The 17,637-nt window shown below is 39.9% G+C and overlaps 1 protein-coding gene across 4 annotated transcripts in view; it reads right to left on the reverse strand.

Moving 5' to 3' along the window:
- Positions 1-11,184, reverse strand: part of DNM1L (dynamin 1 like) — a 37,202-nt gene extending 26,018 nt beyond the window's left edge. For 3 of the 4 annotated variants that reach the window (XM_065034797.1, XM_065034789.1, XM_065034776.1), the window contains exons 1-2: positions 10,947-11,179; positions 896-1,043 (exon numbers count right to left, since the gene is read on the reverse strand). In XM_065034797.1, coding sequence (XP_064890869.1) covers positions 896-1,043; positions 10,947-11,048 — 250 coding nt within the window. In that variant the 5' untranslated portion in view covers positions 11,049-11,179. Of the gene's footprint in view, positions 1-895; positions 1,044-10,946 lie in introns of all 4 variants that reach the window. The other variant, XM_065034782.1, reaches the window with a different exon arrangement.
- Between the last annotated feature and the right edge of the window lie 6,453 nt (positions 11,185-17,637).

Genomic DNA, 17,637 nt, shown 5'->3' on the forward strand with positions numbered 1-17,637 from the left:
AACTTCTGATACCTTGACTTAGAATTGCTATAAATAAATTCTAAAAACAATGAACACAATAAGAATTAATAGTTATAACCCCAAGTTTATCACATAATCAAAAGCCTGTGTACTTTTTACTGTCTACATCAAAAAGCTAAGATTTATCTTATGATCAGAGGGTGGATATGCTCTCCTGCTGCTCTTTCATAAGATCAAGAGCACTAGTTAGTAAAGAATGAGCATTTAAACTCCCAAGGGACAACTGAGATTACTTTCTGCATCTGATGAAGGATAATGTAGAAACACTACAGAAAACACAAGCTTCAAACCAGACAGCTTCAGAATATCTAAAGTGTTGTTCATGATGCTTTTGGAATCTCTCAGTGCAGCCCAGTAAGGTAGCACCTGTAAGCTACAGAACGTGCTCATTAAATTCTGTTTGTACCTCCTAGAAGTTTGTTTTCACTTCTTTTTCTTCCACTCTATCCAGAGCTGATCTATTTCCTAACCTCCTAAAAAGACATGTACTCATCCTCCCAAGGAAAAACCTTACTCATAGAGCAAAAGAGAAGGGGAAGAAAAACAAACACACACAAAAACACATGTTCTCTACACTCTAGACAATCATAACTGTAACTGAAATGCTGTCTTTGGCTTGCTCTTCTCAAGTGTTTCTTTCCTAAGAAGAAACAGGAGAGCTTAAAACACTGAAGATATTTTGAATATCCAAAAGATTTTGACATTTGCTAAATGGACAGAACAGATGTGACAACAGCTGCATTTTCTTCCAAGTAAATTTTAAAAAGCACACTCTAGCTTTAAGGTTACAACAACTGATTTTTCAGTCAAATGAACAATAAAGATTAAAAGGCTCTTTCCTACTAAGCAAAACACACTCTTGGATCACACTTACCATTTTCATCTCCAGCTGTTTTCCGACCATCCTCTGGGGAAACATGCACCAGCTGCAGAATAAGGGGTCTCCGGGTGACAACTCCAGTACCTCGTGGGAGCAGATCCCTCCCCACAAGACTTTCCAACACAGAACTCTTTCCACTGCTCTGAAAATTAGAATACAGCTACATTATTTTCTTAAACATCAAAATGCTGTAAATATTTTAGTTTTAGCTTGCTTTCATCACTCATGCAAACAGTGCTCTATTCTGCCCTCTGCTATACAGTGCCTGAAGGAGCATCTGATAGACTCAGTGCTTTTAACACAGCAGTATTATACTGCATAGGCACGAAAGGACACAAGTCTGCTATAAACCAGTAATAGTATGAACCTGCCTGATGTACTTAAAAGCCATGGGACACTTGAAAGCCATGTAGATAGATGTATTTTCTATCTTATAGGCTAAATTAAACACGATAGGTTTCAGAAAAATTAATATCCTATTTAATATTTTCTAATACTAATATTCTTAATATGAACCTCCCCAGAAACAGTTTTGGAAAAGAAAAAAAAATATTCTTTCTTTATAATGCTCAGAAGGAAATCCTATGTCTTCTACTGTGTCATTTTCTAATGTCTTGCAGTAACACTTCAACCTGCAGACTAAGGAATTTAACTGCTGTTAGTATTCACATGTAGTCATGTGAATACTAACAGGAGCATTGTACAAAAAAAGATATTAACTATGTACACTTGAGTACATTTAGCTATTACAGTATAATATTCTTTTCAGTTTGTTTTCTTTTGGTATAACATATCAGCTTCCTAAGTGCAGACATTGTTTTATACTCTAAAGGCTGTGAAATTACAAATTTGCTTTGAGAATCTACATTTAAAATGTTTTGCTGTAGCACTTGTGTATAAAATGCAGAATTAGTCTACGTGGTCCAATAAGCAGCTGTGAGCACATGGGTTTTCAGAGTGATTCAAGACTACTATCATGTTAAAACTAACAATAAACACTAGACACAGATATGTCAGCATAATATTTTGAAAGACTGATCTATAAGATTTTGTCTTTTTAATAGAACTATATTAAACTCTTTCAATTTTCTGCATCTGGAAAGTCAACATGGGCACAGCATGGGCATGGGCCACTCTGACAATCATTGCTGCCAACTAGGAAATGTTTCTATATTAATGCTACTACCAAATAATTCTCTTAAAATAAAAATAAAAAACAAACAAAACAACAAAAAGTAAACCAACCAACAAAAAACCCACAGATGTTTCTGACAGCAAGAACATGCATTACTGCTATACAACCTCAATTCAGCTCACCAGTTCTGAAAGAACAGATTTGAGACTTCAAGTAAATCATAAAACAAGTCCTTAACTTGGCATGACATGAAATAAAAGCAGTGCTGAATACCTTTTAAATATCACACATTTAATGACACCTTGGCTGATTTTTCTAAAAATGAATAACAGAGAACAAGCAACACAGCACCATCAGACAGCACGTTTCTACTAGTGCAGTAAGTCAAGACGGGAACATACTACATGAGAGCATTAGAACCTATTAAAATATGACATGGACATGTATGCAGAAGCAAAAAAAAAAAGTTGAAATACAAGGTCAAACCCCTAGAAAGCTTGAACAACAACAAATGATATCTTTCTTTTCTTTTAACAGTTTACTGTATAACTATGGTTTATGGCACAGAAAAATGCTGTTTTAACAACAATATCATTTGTCTCAATAGGTAAATAACAAAACAACGCAGTGTGCATATTTTTCAAAGTAAATCTAATTAAAATTTGACAGCAGTGAGGTAAACTGTCTAGAAAAAGTAGAGAAGGACAGGGTCACAGGAAACAAATAAAACCTTATTAAGATTTTTTTGCTTCAGAAGACTCCCCTAGAAAGCAATTAATAATTTTCTCCTTCAATTGACCTTCTCCAACTTTGGGCACCTTCCATGCAAGGAGCTTATGACAGGACATTGGGCACTGAAATCTTACCAAAGAATAACTGAAGAACAATCTGACAAATGCACAAAATAGCTCTGGAAGCCTCCCTGAGAGAGCTCCTATTGTAGCATACCTCTGAAGAACTGATATTACAGAAAGTGAAAAAACAAATTTCAGAGCAACAAACAACAAATGATTTCTTAACCAACTTAATAAATTAAAACAAGTGGAATGCCTGCTCAGAAAGATGAGACATGCTGAAAGTTAATCAGCTGCACTGGAGCGGAGGAAGAAAAAAAATCAACGACAAAAAAAGAAACAACAGGGTTTCATTTCTTAAAAACATCTTGAACATCTTTTGAGCAAGATTTCTCACACATGGGTAGAATGATCACTCAGTCTCAAAGGGCTGGAGGTGACACTTAGATGAAGCAGCTTCTCCTGAACATATAACCAAGCAAAGAAGGGATCATAATAAATAGCTGAAGCCCTTATGAATAACCTCATAAGACAGGCACCCAAAATCCAAGAGACAACTTGCTGTACACTACTGCTCATGGTCTGGTCTTTCTAAAAGAGTGATATTGCAGGAAGCTGAGATGGGCACACAGCAAGCTACGTATGGAAATAAACCACTATGTCTTACACCACTCCCACAGTTATCTTTGGACGTAGAAGGAACAATCTGGATCCTTTGCAAATATGAAGGCACACATCAGATGAGACTGCTACAGTGCTCCACACATCAGGAAATGCATTTCAAATTGCATTACATTCCCTTATTAAAGCAATCTGTTCTTGGAACATAATACAGTATCTAATGACGCACTCCTTAATTTGAGCCCCACACACATCCATTAAAGAATTGTCTGGGCATGTGGTGGGGAAAGAAGTAAACACAAAGGTGATCTTTTTCTGCCAGTGGGGGTAAGTGAGGGCTATAGATCTGTTCAAAATACAAATTCAGTTCAGCCAGTCCTCCATACAACAGGTGTAGACAGAGAATAATACTGATGACCAAAGGTAGCACAGAACTTTTAGGGATAACTCTGCAGCAGCGCCAGGCTTGTTTTGTCATCTCATTGAAATACTCGTCATGATTTTAAGCACAGACTAAAATCCATAAACTCATTTCATGATGGGTCCAGAAAAGCATTAATGAATTCTAACCTTTTCCTTTGGACCCTAACTTGAAATATCTGTAAGTTGTGGTATCTAGAGGAACTTTATACAGATTGACCAGAAGAAAGAAAAAAAAGGCAAATATAGATCTTGCTGTCTCTTTAACCACTGTGTCAAACTTCCAGTGCTGAGTGTTTAACACTGTGCTCTGTTAACCACCGTCAGTCTTGCAGATAAGCACCTGAGTTTGATGGACGGTAAAACCATTTTTCCCAGAAGTGCTAAGATAAGAAGAGATAATGCATACAGGGACTTAAATATTTTATTTCAATACACACTGACAGTGTATATGATATAAATTTAATCAGGTTTCTCACTGCCTCCTTAAGTTACATTTTCATCATTTTCAACATCATTTTCAGATTTATTTAAAACCATCAAGGAAGAAGGGTAGAATAACAGGGAAATGGTTGTGCACATACTGTCACAAATTAAAAAGCTGAAATCTGTAAGAACTGTGACCCACTCCAAAAAGCCAGCATCTTGACAGCGTAACAGTCCTAATGATCTTGCTTCTGCCTCCCTGTCTTTCTTTCCTTCTTTATTTGTCCCTGCATATTTCAAGTGTGTGCATTTCTTTAGTATCAAAAGGTATTTGCTCCAATCCATTACACTAATTCTTACGAGAAAATTTGGTTTGCAACCTGTTGTATTGCTAACCACATTTTTCAGGAATTCAGAAGCAGAAGACAACAGTGCATAACTTTATAATTGTCCAGCTTCATTAACAGCAAGAGATGTCACTTTCAAAAACATGTCATGGCTGTTGACAAGCCAAATGGAAGAGACTCTATTGAAAAATTTGATGTAACACTATGATCAACAATTCATGTTAATCCAATTTACTTCACTGCCTTTCTTATTCTTTTTTCTAAGTCCTCACTAGCTGTCCTAATTTTAGAAGACTTGCACCCTACACCCAACAGTGTGCAAAGATGCCTTCTCCATATCCAAGAGAGAACCCTAGACCAACCCTCTTCCACTACTGATAGTTACACTGCTCTTTGGGCCCTGTCTACAAGTAGAAAGGCCTAGAAGACCCTGCTAGTGAAGACCAAGGCAAAGAATGTAGCAAGTGCCTCAGTCTATCCCATATTTAGTTACTAATTCTCCTGTCCCAGTCAGCAGCAAGGCCGTATTTCCCTTCTCTTTTCTTTTTCTTGAATCGCTGGAAGTTCTTTTTGTTGACTTTGATGTTCCCCACCAGTTTCTACTCTAGCAAAAAGTTTGCTTTCTTAATACCATCTCTGCATATGCAGGGAGTATTTTTATATCCGTGAGCAAGCTTGTCCTCACTTCTACCTCCTGCACAAGTCTGCTGCATTGACGCTTGGCCATGAGTTCCCTCCGCACTGTTCTCCCCACACATCTACTCGTTTTCCTGAGCATTTGTATGGACTACTGTTTTTGTGCTCCAAGTAGGCTGTCCTTAAAGGCATGCCAGGTCTCTTGAGCTTCACTGCCCTGTAACACATCAGATCACATCAATTAGTTCATTAAATAAGCCTCAGCCTGCTGGTGTTCTTAGGAAGTCTGTCCAGCAAGAAAGCAGTAAACACAAGACTCACCCAGAGTCTCACTGCTGCACACAAACCACAAAATTTTTTACAGTCACTTGCTCAGATTGTTGATTGTTGCATATTTCAAGTACTATTAAAATGATAATTGTATTGCCTGCAACAAATTTCAAGTCATCTTACAAGAATCTGCTGTCTTCTATCTTTATACTTCATACTCGCTTTGTGGAGCCAATGTAAAATAAATCATCTGTGGAAAAAAACTTCATAAGGAAACATGTCCAATAAACTACTGGGGGACTTCCAACATGAAAACTGGTTGAAAGTAGTGTAAAATTTGTTCATTGCTTTTGATAGGACAAACTGATGTTTTTATTATTTGATCCAATAGCAGAAGAACTGCAAGCAGCTCCTGCAACACAATACAGATTTACTGCAGGACACCACAAGAAAGTAAAAAGGCAGAGACATCAGTATCCCCTATGACTTTTTCAGTGGCACAACAATAACAAATATTTGAGAATAATAGTAACGAACTGCGAAGTAGGAGAGATTTCTCAGTGTGGCACAGTAATTCCTGAAGAATTCTCTTACGAAAAGCAATCTATCTACTTTGACACCCAAAGGAGAATGATGATGATTTTGCCATTTCTGTCATGTAAGAATTACAAAAGTCTTGCTGGCTAAATCATGCTCTTAGCAATACATACATATATGATTTACTAAATTTTAAATCTATTGTTGGGAAATATAAGTTAGCACATTTTTGCTGGGATCTCATCCACAGGAATATTACACAGATAGGTGCTTTGAAAAGCAGCTCTCTGCTATGCTGGAAGAGTTCAGCATGCTATAACTAAAGAGCCGCAAGATTTTTTTTTTTCTTTCCTTGTTTGGAAAGTATGACTTATTCTGAACTAAAATGTCAACACACAAGCAGTTCCACAAGGGAACTGCTTTGGTTGGAACAGCTATTGAGGCAAAATTTTCCTATGTGAACTAGGGACACACAAAGCAAGGCTGATCCTAATCTGCCAAAATATTTCAAAATGTATTTACTAATCAGGAGATAATTTTAAACTTATAAGCAGGCCTGATGAATTGTTGTAAGACATTCTTTGAAACAAAATTATAATTCTAGAAAGACTCTGAAGAGCCACAGGCTGATCTCGAGAAGGCAGTGAAACCAGCATAATGCACTTCTGGTTGATGCAAAATCCATTTTCTCTGTGAAAGATATTGTCTGGGTTACAAGACTGTTTTTCCTGCAGGCTGCTCCCCATTCACTTGAGAACTTTCCTGAATCAGTCAGGAAAAATTTGGAATCCACAGGAACTCCCTCTATAAAAGACAGCTTACGTACAAGTAGTAAGAAAAGCCAGAATTTGTTAAAATTCTTCAGAAATCCTGTATTTACACCATATCTACATGTAGATACATGCCAAACAACAGCAAATAGATAAAAGATTTGCAGATGTATTATTTCACAATACATCAGTTCCCAAAGTCCTCCAGTAATTCACTCAAGAAAAAAAAAACCCTCATGTAATTAGAAACAATGAGCACAGAACTTCTATAAGTTAGGTCATGGAATTGTGGTACTTGAAGATCCAAATTTCAGAGCTTTTTGACTGACCTTTGACAGCATTGCTTATACTATTATATTGATTACTTTTTTGGTAAAATGAATCAAAACAAAGTCAAATTGTATTTTCGAATTTTAAAAATGAAGATGAATAAGATCAAGAGGACCCTGACAGCAAGCACACAAAATAGGGGGGGCAGGACGAGACACATAAACCCATTTCTTTTACAACCTTCTACAACTGTGTATTCTCTTCACTATTCCAAAACAATTGGGTATTTGCAAACAATAAAATCAGTATCTTAATTTAAAAGCTGATTAATATTTTTTTCATTACCAAAAATATGTAGAGATTAAAGGCAGAATCACAGTTATTAGACCAATAAATTTATTTTAATTCACATAAAGTCTGCACATAGAAACAGTGAAAATGCCATCCTTCCAATCATATAAGCCTCCAGGACCTAAAAATTATCCCTATTCAGAAACTGAGAGGGCCCATCAGAGAAAAGAAATGCAGAACGCCAAATGTTTGCTCTGTATAACCTCAGCAGAAACACTGTATTATGTTTGGTAAATATAAACAGCTAATTAACGTCAGTTTTACTTTGCTGCTTGCCCGAAACAGACACCAGAACAGTTAAATCATTATTTAACAGGAGGAAGGGATGGCAAAAAGGAAAACAGTTATGCCCCAAACCAGATACAATGAATGCCAGATATCAAAACAAACAAAAAAACACACCAGGAAGTTTGCAAAATATTTGGGAGAAAAAACAAGCTCTCCCCAGCCAGCAGATCCAGCACTGGAGCTGTGGTCTAGTTACATCCCATTTTACAAATGTAGATATAAACATCTTGTTGCACCTGCTTGAAATCCCCAGCAAGATTGCTGGTCCGAAGAAATAAACCAAACACACACATACACACCCCCACAAACTGAAGAGAGGAGGGAGGAAGATATTCCCATGCTGAGCTTGGTATGGGTTTTTTTCCTGGTTGCTTGGTACAAGCTGGAGTTTCTACCACCAAAAACTGACTTTTTGCCAACACAATGTAGGATACATTGAATAAACTGGATAAGGTGAAATGGCTTAAATTTCTGTTCCACTGGACTTCCTTGACAGAGAAAGGTCACAGAAGCTCTGTAGAGCACCCAAAGTTTAAGACCACAGTGCCAGACTCTCTCAAACCAAATAAAGCAGCCACTGGATTCTTCTCCTCATCCCAGAAGCCAGGACCGTACATTAACTTCCCATTGCTGTCATCTTCTTAGCAGCCAAATTACCATCCTAACTGTTTAGCCTAACAGGACATAGTTATATATATTCAAATACTCATGCTGTTATCTCAGGTCAAGAAACCTTCCTCCCTGGCAATAACAATTGGTTTAGCATTGAAATATCAAACATGATACTGAATCCAAACAGAAAAAAAAAAAAATGTCATACTCATCTGTGAGCTAATCACAGAGGCTAACAAAACAGTTCTTTCGGATGGAAACATCTGACAAAACAGTCTGTGTTAAATATTGTAAACTGCATCTCCACATTTAAAGTCCCAAAATGGCACTAACTGAAGACTGAGCAAATATATACCTGGAAGGTTATTTAAAAATCTCACTGTGAATTTCATTAGTTGTTAGATCAATTTCACCATGATGTCTCTACTAGAATCAAGGAAGGGGACGTGGGAAAAGCTAAATTAAGGATTATAAGCAGTTCCTAGTTCTACATACTCTAGAAAAGAAATAACTTGATGTACAGAAGTAGAAATAAATGAGAACTAAAGAAATACACAAGCACAAAACAATAAAAGGGTAGAGAAGAGATACAGAAGACAAGTGAAAAAAATAAACAGCAAAAACTACTTTAAACGGCTTTTTTTTTTCTCCTTGTTGCCTATGTAAAAGTCATTTAAGAACAGCAACAGGTAAACTGGAAGGGGAAAAAAGCATAAATCAATTAAGAGAGAGTTACAGAATTCTTAACTGGTAGCATTTGTTTCCTACAAAGAAAAATGGAGGTGCAAAATTCAAAATTGTTTGTGGAAAGTATTCAAAGACAACTGCATATGCCCGTAGGCTACAAAAAAAAAAAAAAAAAAAAAAAAAGAAAACCTGTGAACAAACTTAAAAGGCCACAGAGCAGTTAACCAAAAATATCTGAAAACATCAGATCTCAGGCAATATTTGAGACATCTACAAATAAATAACAAAAATTTATTTAAATTCTTTTAAGACTAATTGCATAAAATAACGATCTGCAGAATTATCATGTCAGTAAAGACAGTTATTTCTTCCAACAACCACGACTTAAAAAAAACAACTACCAACCAAAAAAAAACCCCACAACAACAAAACAAAACAAAAACCACCCAAGCTTGCAAACATCTTGCTATATATTTTCCTGGAGCCCCTAAAGGACTTTTTTTCTGGCATGCTAATAAATATCATACTTATTCAAGTGTTTTTATTAATATACTGAACACAGTACTGTACGGATATTAATACTGATGGGTAGGGTACTGAAGTAAAATGAAAGTCAATACTGTCTCAATTCAGTACCTACTGTACACATGAAAAGTTAAGTAGGACAAAGTCGTTTAAAAGGATGATAATTTTAAAAGTGCCACTTCAATGCATTTCATAAAGTGAAATAGAAACTTTACTAATTTTACATAGAAAAATGTCACACCTCTGCCCTGAACTTTCTGTTGCAGAACTAAAGTAAAACAAAAAAAAAAAAGCAGCAAACAACAACAGGGAAAAAAAAAAACTATTAAAGTATTTTAAAAAAATTTTACGAAGTGGCTAATATAAAGTCAATGAATCTTATCTGATTTATATTGGTAAAACACAGTGACAGCTAGTTGCCTCACAACCACTTGGCCACTGTAGTTGGCTTTGAGCACACCTATTCCATGCTTCGGCAATATGCAAGTTTAACATACAGCTCACATGTTTTAAGTCATATAATGAAATATCTGGCTGCAAAGTAGTTAGCATTACTGTTTTAGGTAGGCAGGCTATCGCCAAATAACATCACATGTCCAATAAACACTGTTAATTTCACAGAAACAAAGAGAGAGATGCATTGATCTCCAGTTTTAGTTGTGTTTAACGTTTTGTTTTCAATTGCCTGAGGACTCTTGCAGTTCTGGTCACACACGTTTTGCTGCCACAAGTTTTGCTGAACAGATGTGAAGGGGTCTGAGCTACCTTCGGGCCCAGCAGCAGCACTATCGGGCTGAGGCGCACACGTTGTAACTGTCACAGCCAACACTGGCTGGTTGTGCCTCTCACCTTCGCTCCCCATCATCATCCATCAGCTACGACAACGAGGTCGAAACGGCAGAAGAACTCGCAGTGAGGCAAAAACGACCCCCGCCCGCGAGGTGCCGTTCCGCTACCGCATCTCTCCTTTTATTTGTTCAGCCCCCACTTCACGGCAGCTGTCACGGAAGGGAAGCCACCGACTGGCGATGGCGGTCACGCTGAAGCACCGGGCCGGTAAACGGCCCCCTGGTCCGGGGTACCGACGCGGGGCCACGGGAGAGGGAGGGACGGGCCGTCCGGCCGCCCTCGAGAGCCCGTCGGCCGTTCAAACTGCAGGAGCCCAGGGAGGGAAGGAAGGCGGGGGGGGGACGCGGGCAGCCAAGGGCGTCCCCCCTTGCCCTTGGAGGAGGCGTCCGCGGGTCAGCAGCACCCGAGGCGCGATGAACGCCTCGACTTTGCCCTCAGGGAGGTGAGGGCCGGCACCGCCCGTTCCCCCGCCTGGCCTGGCCTGCCCGCCGCCCCGCCCCGCCTCACCTGCGTGCCCACCACCACGATCTGCGGCAGCTGGATGATGTCGGCCCCCACCGTGTTGAACACATCCTGCAGTTTGTTAATGACGGGGATCAGCGCCTCCATAGCGGCGCGGGGAGGGCAACGGCCGGGGAAGGCGTTGGCGATGAATGGGCGCGACGGGCAACGGCTCCCGTCAGCCGCCCCCTGCGCCTGCCGCCATTGGAGCCGGCCCCCGCGCACGGCGCGGCTCCCAGCAGGCTGTGCGCGCCCGCCGGGCGCAGCGCGGCCGCGAACGCCGCCGGGCATCATGGGAGCTGTAGTGCAGGGGGAGAGCCTGAGAGCGCTCTCTGGGCCGGCGCCGGGAGGGTGAGCTGCTGCCGGGCGAGCGGCCAGGGGCCGAAGGCAGTTGAAGATCATAGAATCATAGAGTCATTTTGGGTGGAAAAGACCATTAAGATCATCAAGTCCAACCATAACCTAAATCTAACACTAAACCGTGTCCCTAAGAACCTAGTCTAAACACATTTTAAACACCTCCATGGACGGTGACTCAACCACTTCCCTGGGCAGGCTGTTACAGTGCTTGATAACCTTTTCCATGAAGAAATTTTTCCTAGTGTCTAGTCTGAACCTTCCCTGGTGCAACTTGAGACCATTTCCTCTTGTCCTGTCACTTGCTACTTGGGAGAAGAGACCAACACCCTCCATGCTAAAACAGCAACAGCTACAACAGGGTTGTAGACAGTGATAAGGTCTCCCCTCAGCCTCCTTTTCTCCAGGCTAAACAGCCCCAGTTCCCTCAGCTGCTCCTCATCCAACTTGTGCTCCAGACCCCTCACAAGCTTCATTGCCCTTCTCTGAACTCTCTCCAGCACCCCAATGTCTTTTCTGTGGTGAGGGGCCCAAAACTGAATACAGGATTCAAGGCATGGCCTCACCACTGCCAAGTACACTTCCGTATTCCTGCTGGCCACACTATTCCTGATACCAGCCAGAATGCTGTTGGCCTTTTTGGCCACCTGGGCACACTGCTGGCTCATGTTCAGCTGGCTGTCTATCAAGACGCCCACATCCCCAGATCAGACAGCATAGTCTCTGTAGTCTTGTATTACAAGCCATTCCCAGGCTTTATTCTTTTTTTGGTGCGATGAAGCTGATCCCCTCTGGGCATAACCAGTAGCAGTCCAGCTGGCAAGTTGAGGCGCCACAGGCAGCCCGTGTGGGGCAGGCAGGCTCATGGCTGCCCCGGGGCAGCTGCTGTAGGTGGTTGGCAGCCAGCAGCATGAAGTGGCCACATTTATTCAAGGCACTATGTTTTGAAAACCCTTGAAAAGCAGGAAACAACCGTGTGTCCTCACTGCCCTCACTGCTGCTTCACCAGGTGTGGTGGTGCTGTTGCCTGAATAAAGCGAGGAAAGGTGCTAAACGGCAAATTGCTGGACCTTGTCAGCATCTGGTGTCACAAAGCCAACAGAGCAGGCAAATAAAACTGCTGGGGGCAGCAAGGAAGCATTAGGGAGGTCTTTTCGAGGATGGAAAAGAATTATAGAAGATCTGGTCCTACAAACGGTACAGCAAAAAGTACCTTCTCCCATTTCTGTTTACATATTGAGAATGACAGTGCACACATTTAAAACAGCTATATTTATTCTGTTTGCTTTTTTTGTGGATATTTTTTTTTTCACTGCAAATCTCTGAATGTGAAACTTTTATAACTCAGATGCACAATTGTAGGTTTGGTTGAGGTGTCTGGCAGGGTTTGGGAACTGGGAAACTAAGGGAGACCTAATACTCAGCTGCATTATACAAGAAGATAGAGTGAATCTAGAGAATGACTTGTGATGTGAGATCATAACAAGTAGGCTGTCTGATGTCTAAATGTTTTCCCCTTGAGTGCATTTTCTCAAGATAAATTATGAATACGCTAGCACAGAACTGAATTCTTGCTTTTTCCTTTCTTGTAAGCCAACAATGTAAAATGCTTCTGAAAGTTTCAAGTTCTGGAGGATATTAGATTTTACATTCTTATTTTATACAAGTTAAACTCTTCCCATCTTCATGTCTTGAAACCCTCAGATGTTGAAGAAAAGAACATACAAAGGAAACATGTTCTTACCTATATATCTTTACAACAAAGTTTCTTATTCTTACCTAGGAGATTTCACACTGCTTGTCAGAGGACTAATATTTTGTGATGAAAGCATAAAGATGGCTAAGCAAATTCTAACACTCAAGCATTTGTGTATTCAGCACAGAGAGAAGCAGGTAATACATGTAAAACTTTATGAAAAAGGTCCTGAATGACTTATTGATGAGCCACACAGGCATGATTTTCCAGTAGTTTCATCCATTGGCTTTCAGTGTGCTGGAGCCGATTGCTCTCAGAGATCATCAATACCTTGATGCCATTTGGCATTTGCCTCTCCGGCTTCCAGGACAGTGATGAAAGTTCCTTGCATTGTACACCTGACACAGCAAAAAATCTTTCTAAAGGGTTTGCCATTCCCTGTGTAGCATGAAGTCTTGTCTCCTCTCCTTCCTTGAGTCCCTAGAAGAAAAAGAAATTTTAAAAAAGGCATCTGTATAGAAGCTGCTGGCACCTAAAGCAGGTAGATAACACCAGCTTATTTCTCTGTGTGATTCTCTTCTCTTGCTGCTTTAATTTTGCCATATGACCTCATGGACACCACTGTGAAATACAGCAAGTGCAACCTGTTTTCTGTTTTAATTTAGACCAGAAATGGGACAGCTTGGAAAGAATGTAGAACTGGAAAAGGGGTCAGAGTGGGACAGCAAGGATGATGAAAGTTGTGGAACAGCTTCAATTTCAAGACCAACTAAGCAAGCTAGGAGTCTTCACTCTACAAAAGAAATGGTGAAGGGCAGGGAGGGTTAGAGGTCTTTGTAATCATTAGCAGCCTGGAGCAGGTAGAAGAGCATCAGTGTTGTTTACTCTCCATTCCAATAAAAGTACTTCGGGAGCATTTAAAGAAACTAGAAGGAGTCAGGTCAGAACAAAGACAGTATCCCTTCATGAGTGGGTTGTTCTGTTTGTTGCCAAATGATGTTGTAGACCGTAAAAGTTTAAATTGATTCAGGAGGTGTTTAAGTGTAAGGAAGAGAAATGTATGGCGTGTAAATAAATAGGTATGTAGGAATCAAATCTAGTTCTGAATGTTTCTGGGATGACAATGTTTGGAAGCTGGGACAGTCTCATGCAGAAGCACCGTGAGTACTTGCCCCTTGATCTGTGCCTTTATTGCTATTCTTAGAATTTAATCAGTCCAATATTTCAAGAAGTATACAGAGAAAGTATCAGTTGCTGAACTGAGTTGAGATAATGTAGCCTGCCCAGCAGAGATGTTGAAAGGCCTGTCAAGGGCTGGATTTATCCAAATGGAGGAGCACAGTGCAGAGGGAGGAAGTGAATTAATGAAATAAAGCAGGAAAAAAGTACTAAAGAAGATGTGAGACTAAGAAACATCAGAATGCGAAGTTGAACGCATTGTACATTTCTGGCTAAACGGTGAGAGCCAGAAATGCCTCTGCTATGGAGTGTCATGTCCTGCACCAACTTACAAACTTCAGCGCTTACCTCAGCCCAGTTGAGAACAGTGCCAAAGCAGTCAACATTTTACCAAGCAGTGGTCAACTGTAGCTTTAACTTTCCATGGCCAACCTATGTTCTACTGAGCAAGAAAAATCAAAGATCTGATAAAAAGCAGTAGTAGTCAGACTGGTTATTTATCAAATGTTAATTGACATGAGGAAACATGCTGCCACACTGAATCTGACCTTATATCTATCTGCCTCAGAATCTCATCTCTAAGACCATCCAGCATCAGCCCTCAGGGGAAAACATAAAAATAGAGTAATAAAATCTTCTGATTCCAAAATTTGTGTTAAATAATGTTGATATTGCTGTAAGATCTGGAGTAGACAGTTCAATATTTCTTCCATTTAATGTTACTTGAAACAAGATTGCTTTATTTGCTATATAATAGGGCTTTTTTGTCCCATCACACCAAATTCTTGGCCCCAATGACATCCTGTGACAGTAAATTTCATGATCTAATTATGCATAGTGCAAAAACCCCAATTTGGTGTCAGTTTTAAATTTGTCATCTTCTAATTTCATTATAAGCTGCCTTGGTTTTATGTTTGAAGTCAAGAGAACAAAATCTCCAGTCTTTCTTCTCCATTATATGAATTTCTTTATAGTTTTGCATCATCTGCTTCTGTTTTTGCTCGGATAGGTGGAGCCTCTTCATGTTGACATACTAACAGTAGTGGACAAGTCATTTGCCGTTTAATTCATGCCAGACAAGGAGACCACAAACTAGCACCTCAGTAAAGCATATTTCCTTGCCATTTTATTTGTTTGCAGAAAGAAACATGATTACTGTACTAAAACGTATCAAGTATGTAACAATATTTGCACTGCATACATAGTCATACTACTTTGTGCTCCACAAAAATCATTAGCAAAATACTTCTCTAAGTTATTCCTTGCTAGTGTCGCCCTTTGGAATCATGCAATACAGTGGTTACACGGGTCTGGCAGAGCCTGATTTTTATGTGAAGCCAAATTGAATGGTGTTTTTGTGTTCTCCAGGGCAACCTCATCACAGATGTAACACGTTCTCATAGCACTTACACCATACGTCTACACAGTGAACACCATTAGAAGCTGAGACAAATAAATTCCTGAAATCCTTTGATGAAATGACCCTTCGTTTGGATGTTCTACAGAGATTTCCCAAGCTGATGGATTGCTAAACCTTGCTCTTTTTTTTCCAGAAGCAGCAGAAATCAGAGGTTTCAAATCCAGAGTGCAGGGATTCTGCTGAACTGCCAAAGCAAGCTCTCCTATGCCCTTCAGCTGGCTGTAAGAAGGTCATAGTGCTGATAGGAATCTCCGAGTTACGTGTTCCCTGGGCTGAGACCTCATTTCTGGCAAAACAAAATAATCCTGGTGCAGGGATGCGAGTTTGCTGGAGAGTATGATGAACTAAATAACTGAGAGTTCCTTATATTTTCTCACTCTGTCCACAGGGAAGTTTTTTGTCTAAATTCATTGAATGTTGGAGGTGTTACGCAATTTTTCATAATCATGCTTGCAAAACTGAAAGCAGGTTTCAAGTCAAGGAAGAGGCAGAGCACAGAGGGGAAGAGCCACAGGGCAAACAACAGTCAAAGTTCATCAATCAGTAACAAAGCCTGAGCACACTGGTGTTTGTGAGACATCAGCGTTTCTCACAAGGCTAATGGAGGTAAAAGCTTTGGCTGGAGGTGAAAATAATCTCTGTATTGTTCTGAACTGCAGTACAACAGTGCTCTACCCAGCAAGTGGGGTGGTCAGACTTATTGGAACAACAAACACAACAGTAATGGTTGCTTCAGTGAATGATTTTCACCACTCCAGTGTTTTGCAGTCCAGTTTTAAGGTGAAGACTTTTTGCTTTAAAAGACCTGGGTTTTGGGAATAAAGGCAATAATCTCCTGTCTGCTATCAAGAAAGGAACTTTTTTATTGGAAAACTAAATGCACACTTAGCATTCAGCTGATGTAATATAGCTACAGAGGAAAATGTATTGGGATTGGACTAGATGATCTTTCGAGGTCCCTTCCAATCCCTAACATTCTGCAATTCTGTGAAAATAAAAAAAACTTACCCCAACCAAAACGTGCTGATATTCAGGAGGATTTGAGCTTGTACCTCCTACTTCTGGATCTAGTACTTCAAATAAGGCTATCTCCTGTGGTCTTTTTAAGATAAAATGGCATGCCAAGAGGAATGTTTTTAAATTTTTTATTTTGATAATACATGTTTTCTTGTGCATTTCTCTGAAGCAGGGACCCTTACCTAGAGTTTGGAAAAATGAGCTGGGCAGAGTATGCTAAAATATGTTCAAAAGAAGAGAACACAAAACATCCAGCCTTTAGAACAAAAGCTCACTAAGTCAGAGATGTAAGTTGAGTGTCCAGCAGACCCAAAAGAAGGTTCATTCCCAGGTGTTCCCCACACAAGTGCTGCAACTGCCTGGCTTTGAGACAGGGGTAGAAAGGGGCAGAAGAGAACGTGAGGCTGCAAGAGGCCAAACAAAAAGAGTGTAATCCTGGGTTCCGTTCTCAAGACAATTTCTGTTTCTTGAACCATGGGCTATTTTAATATTGCAAATGCATAAGTCAAACCCAGAAACCTCTAGAATCTTCAAGTAGGGTGGTATTCAGTAAAACTAACGTGAAGAACTTTTGGGATGTAGAAATCCATCTGCAGCCCACTAAGTCTTACCCTAGATTCTTAGCTAGGGCTCTGTTCCGTGAGGAGACGCTTCTGACAGCAGAGATTTCCTTCATTTAGCAAACAAAAATATATTGAAATTTGGTGGTTGAAATTCTTAATGAATTCTCTTGATAAGATCGTGATGGTTGGAGGCTACTTGAGGGCTGACTAGAGAATCATTACAGCAAACAAACAAAAGCAGACTACAGAGAGTGTAGCTAACAACTGGAAAACTTACCTGTCTATGTGATGGATTCTTCATAACTTAAGACTTTGTATTACCGCAAATGCTGTAATACAAATAAATAAATTAGTTTGAGATAGAGAGCAGTTAGCACATCCTGCTCATGACACCAGAGTATTATGTTTTTGGGACATAGACAAAAATCAGCACCACAGACACAGGGTAGACCTCAAGCAAATAAA

Source organism: Columba livia, chromosome 1 (assembly GCF_036013475.1).
Source record: "Columba livia isolate bColLiv1 breed racing homer chromosome 1, bColLiv1.pat.W.v2, whole genome shotgun sequence".
In the NCBI taxonomy this organism is placed as follows: domain Eukaryota; kingdom Metazoa; phylum Chordata; class Aves; order Columbiformes; family Columbidae; genus Columba; species Columba livia.